Consider the following 5190-nt stretch of genomic DNA (forward strand, 5'->3'; position numbering starts at 1 on the left):
GGTTTCTACGAGAGGCACCTTTTGCTTCAATCTGATGAAGTTGAGGATCTTTCCTTCCTAAGGGACCCAATTGAGGTAGGTCAGATACCTAGATTGTGCCACGGCACACTTGTTCAAATTAGAAGATCATTTAAAGGGAACTTATTAATCTCACAAGCAGGTTTCCCTTAATGAAAAGAGGAGCAAATGACACATACAGAAGAAAAAGTACAAAAGAACAGTTCATTGGATGGAAGAAATCCTGTTACATCAGAAACGTGGACAGTAAGTTAAATATCACATAATAACATAACCATTTAAAATCATTGTATTAAAAGGAGAACATTCACATGCGAAAAGGCATCATGAGCATCATGAGCCACAGAAATCTGTTGTGAAAAGTTACCATTTCGGCCAGCTGAAACTTTAGCATGTACAAATGAAAAAGTCCTTTGCTATTCAGCCTGAGAGAGTGCCTTGTTTTGCAGTTAGAAAGTTACAGGCACCTAGAATATTACAAGGTTATCATAAAAATATTAAAGTTACAAGAAAGCACAACCAAGTTCAAGAAACCCGTTGCTTGGCCTTCAGCAAGGACTGTATTCCTGCAACACAGAGGTCTTCAGAGGAGGCAAAGGTTATGGCCCGCATAAGGAGAGACAAGGGTAAATTGACTCATTAATTGATTCAGTAATAATTAACTGATTCAGTAATAAGAGTGGTTTGTTCTCTGTGTGGAAGGAGGGAGTGTGCCAAAAGGTACGGAAGAGGCGAGAGTCCTATTTCAAGGGGAAAATTAACCCAGAAGGGTCTGATTTCCAGGCCCATGGAAAGAACCGTGGGCACAATGGAAATTGCTAAGTTTCTTCAGAACATTCCAGTAGCAGCTTCTGAATCTCAAAATGAAATCTCACCAACGAGAAGAAATTGTGATACGGGTTTGTGGAAATGAATACACTTCTACTCATAAGATTACGTACCCTTTGAAAAGTGTGTAAGATTCAAATTCAACTATTAGAAATCACAGAATAGCAGAATCATTAAACAGAGTAGCAATAAAGGGAACAGTAAAATGTTGACACACAAAGGATGAGGTGGCAAAGAATGGTAAGTGTTCACACCTTCCAAACTCTAGACATATGGTTTCTCTCCTGTGTGAATTCTTTGATGTTTACAAAGACCACCACTTTCAGTAAAACTCTTTCCACACTGGAGGCATTTATATGCTTTCTCCCCTGAATGGATCCTTTGATGTACATAAAGGGTTCCCCTATGATTGAAACTCTTTCCACACTGGAGGCATTTATACGGTTTCTCTCCTGAATGGATCCTTTGATGTACATAAAGGTTTCCCCTGTGACCAAAGCTCTTTCCACATTCCAGGCATTTATGTGGTTTTTCTCCTGTGTGGATCCTTTGATGCACACAAAGGGTGGACCTCCGATCAAAGCTCTTTCCACACTCCAGGCATTTATATGGTTTTTCACCTGAGTGGATCTTTTGATGTCTATAAAGGGTGCTCCTCCGACTGAAGTTCTTTGCACACTCCAGGCATTTATGCTGTGTCTGTCCTGAGTGGATTCTTTGATGAACACGAAAGGTGCTCCTATCCCTAAATCTCTTTCCACACTCAAAGCATTCATAAGGTTTTTCTCCAGTGTGGATCCTTTGATGAATACGAAGGTGTCCACTATCAGAAAAGCTCTTTCCACACTCCAGACATTCATAAGGTTTTTCTCCTGTGTGGATCCTTTGATGTCTATAAAGGCTGCTCCTCCGACTGAAGCTCTTTCTACACTCTGTGCATTTATTCGGTTTTTCTCCAGTGTGGATCCTTTGATGTGTACGGAGATGTCCCATCCGAGTGAAGGTCTTTCCACACTCCGCGCATTCATATGGTTTTTCTCCAGTGTGGATCCTTTGATGATTACGGAGGTTTCCACTATCAGAAAAGCTCTTTCCACACTCCAGACATTCATATGGTTTTTCTCCCGAGTGGATTCTTTGATGTCTATAAAGGCTGCTCCTCCGACTGAAGCTCTTTCCACGCTCTGTGCATTTATTCAGTTTCTCTCCTGTGTGGATCCTTTGATGTCTATAAAGGTTTCCCCTCAGACTGAAGCTCTTTCTACATTCCAGGCATTCATACGGTCTCTCTCCAGTATGGATTCTTAGATGCTTTTTAAGAGCTTCATTTGATTTGGAGGATTTTCCACATTCCGGGCACTGATATTTCTCTCCTCCCTCCTGGATTCTGTGGCGTTTCCCGAGTTTCCCGCCTCTTCTGAGGGACCCTCCGCCCTCCAGGCCCGTCTCGGGGTCTCCGCCCGTTTCCTGCTCCTCGGTTCGCCCTCCAGGCGGCCTCCTTTCGCGGAGTCCCCATCGGCTCATCCCTTCCGGGCCTTCCCCGCCGTCTCCTCCCGGGGCTGCTCCGCGGCGCCTCCTTCCTTCCTTCCTCCGCCGGGCTCGCCCGTCCTCCTGCAGGGGGGAATGGAGAGGAGGAGAGGCGGGTCACGGCTTCGTCCCTTCCCTGGAGGAGAGTCCCAGCCCCGCCCAGGGAAGAAGGCCGAAGCCTCGGCCTCTCAGTGAGACTTTCCGGGCAGGACTCCCTCCCAGCGCCCGTCCCACCAGACAGGCCTCGGCCTCCCCCCTCCCCACTTTCTCCGCCAGAGAAGAGCTCGGACTGCGACTCCCGGCATCCCTTGCGCCCTACCTGAGTCAATTCGGCCCTTCTGTAATGTTTGATACCGGAAGTGAAGGCGGGACTTCTCAGAGCGCCTGTTAGCTCTTCTTTCCATTGAATGGACCGCCCTGAGAAGCTGTTGTGCCAATCGCCGCCCTCGCCAGAGCGACCAATCAGCGTCGTCCTTCCATCCATAATCCATTTGGCGTCTGCGCAGTAGCGAAGGTTTTCTTTTGGAAGGGGAGCGAGGGGCTCCCTTTGATCTTTGGGGTCCCGTCTTCCCACCCCCCTACATCCAGGCCGGCGGAGCTGAGGGGCCTGCCGGGGTTTTTTCTGACCTCCCTTCTTCCTCCGGGGGGCTCCGGCCAGGCTCCCCCCGCAACCCCCAGGCAGCCCCCCTCCCGCGAGGGGGTCGGAGCCGATGGGGAGAAGGGTGGGGGAGGCGGGAAAGCAGCCTTCCCTTATCTGGGGGGCGCCCCGAGGAGGAGGGAGCCGAGCTTTTTAAACGTTCCATTGCTAGACATCATCTCTTGCATTTCCTGGTGGTCCCCCATCCAAGCCTAAGCAAGTTTTCCTTCCCAAGTCAGCCAAGGCTGCCCAGGTACAGACTGAGAGTCACCTGCCTGGAGAGGTTCCCCGGTGGAGTCCCTGCAATAAGCCACAGTGGCAAGGGAAGCCCTCACACATGCAGGGTCTGCTCAGTTTGCCAGGTTAAATCGGCATGCACTGAGCCTGTTAAACAACGCCAGGGGTCTGGGTGTGCAACGCCAGGAGTGGGGAAGCAGGTCGTGTTAACAGAACCTTGGGTACCGTTGCGTCCCCCTTCAGGTTGCTGTATGTCAGAGGTGAGGAACGACAGTCTTTTTATTATTTGTGGACTTCCGCTCGCAGAATTCCTGAGCCAGCATGGACAGTATTTGGCTGGCTCAGGATTTCCGGAAGTTGAAGACCACAAGTCAAAAATTGGCCATCGTTTTAATCTAGGGCAGGCGATCGCCCAGTTCGTCCCTTCCCTTTTCCCGCTGACCGCCTGCAGAGGGCGCCAGGAGTCTCGCTCTGTTCCGACACTTGCAAAGAATGCGACAGCGAGCTCAGTTAACTTTTCGTTCCGCCTGCTGGAAAGATGGTGCCTTCAGCCTGCAGCGCTTCCGCCCGGCACAAATATGGTGCCTTCCAGGACTTTCACTCACAGGTCTTCTCCGCTGCGGTCGTGGATGATGAAGGCCGCACCACTTGCCCTGTCCGCCCGGACAGCCTTCTAGCTCCAGCCCCCACGAGCCCTGGGCTGCAGGAAGTGCCAACGAAGGAATCTTTGAGAGAGCCACTGAGCTCTTTGCTGGGGGGGCGCCGTGGCCTTTCCCCGGCCCTCGAGATGAAGTACAGCCAAGCGGCAACCCCCCTACCGACCATCAGGGGACAGCAAAGGACAACTGTTGGCGCCACCTGCCGGCCTTTATGCTCGGTGATAGGAGGGGACGGGGAGATTGCCAATGCTATCGGTCTCCATGCTGCCACTGCCCGTCACTATGCCTTGTGGGTGGGCAGGGCTGGTCCTGGTGAAAGGGAAGCCTGTGGCTGCAAGGCTATTTCAGCAAGGGGACCGTGGAGGTGCTGGTGGGGGGTGGCGCTGATCTACAATCTGGTTGCGTCCATCAAAGCCAGAACCTTCTCAGCCTTAGATCCATGGGACAGCCCTAGAACCAGGAAGCCGCCCCACCACCAGGGTGTGCGCACAGGAGATGGCCAGTACCCTGGGTGAAGTCAGCCTGCGGGGCAAGATAGCCAGGAGACTCCACTTGCTTGTGCACCCGGTAAGCAGGGCAGGGAACGTCGCTGGTTCCAGGGCTGCCCTGTGGATCTAAAGCTGAGCACGTTCTAGTTTTGATGGACGCAACCAGGTTGTAGATCAATGTCTGGTTGGCCTGGGGTGGTCTTTTGTTGTTCCAGAGCAGGTCTCCGGGACAGACGGACAACATTGCAGGCTGGATGTGGCCCGTGGGCCTTGTGTTTGACATGTCTGCTCCAGAGCTTGAGATATCGTGGCCAGACCAGTAAATTTCCTTTCGCCGCGGCCTCAAAACACACCTGTTCCACCAAGCTGACCTAGACTGACAGGCATCTTAATTAATTTATATTTAGTATTTTTAATTCATTTTTAAATTCTCTAATTTTTTATTGCACTGATGTTCTCAATTTCATTTATCTTGATTTATGCACTTATTATATGTTTTATTGTGAGCCGCCCTGAGTCCTTCAGGAGATAGGGCGGGATATAAATCCCATCAATAAATAAATAAATAAATAAATAAATTTTGATTTGATTCACGCAACACTACTCTCTCCATAGCATCTAACACCCACATTCACATTTGCTAAGTGTGGCAGTGTTGAGAAGAGTTGGATTTCTGGCTGTTGTCCAAGTCCAGCCTTCATTACTTCCTGGCTGAGTTCAAGCTGGCCTATCAGTTGGCCCGTCTCGGTGGCAATCCTGGTTCGAGCTGGACCTGCAAGGTCCCTTCCAAGTTTCA

At 50.4% G+C, this 5190-nt stretch overlaps 1 protein-coding gene across 1 annotated transcript; it reads right to left on the reverse strand.

Annotated features, from left to right (window-relative positions):
• Window positions 1-203: 203 nt before the first annotated feature.
• On the reverse strand, window positions 204-2781 carry LOC308679226 (uncharacterized protein). Its single transcript, XM_081346815.1, has 2 exons — window positions 2693-2781; window positions 204-2457 (listed from the first exon to the last, which is right to left on the reverse strand). The coding sequence occupies exon 2, from the start codon at window positions 2368-2370 to the stop codon at window positions 1111-1113; it is 1260 nt and encodes a 419-aa protein (XP_081202941.1). The 5' UTR covers window positions 2371-2457; window positions 2693-2781; the 3' UTR covers window positions 204-1110.
• Window positions 2782-5190: the final 2409 nt, after the last annotated feature.

The sequence above is a fragment of the Vipera berus genome (assembly GCF_964194415.1).
Source record: "Vipera berus genome assembly, contig: HAP1_SCAFFOLD_58, whole genome shotgun sequence".
Classification (NCBI taxonomy): Eukaryota; Metazoa; Chordata; class Lepidosauria; order Squamata; family Viperidae; genus Vipera; species Vipera berus.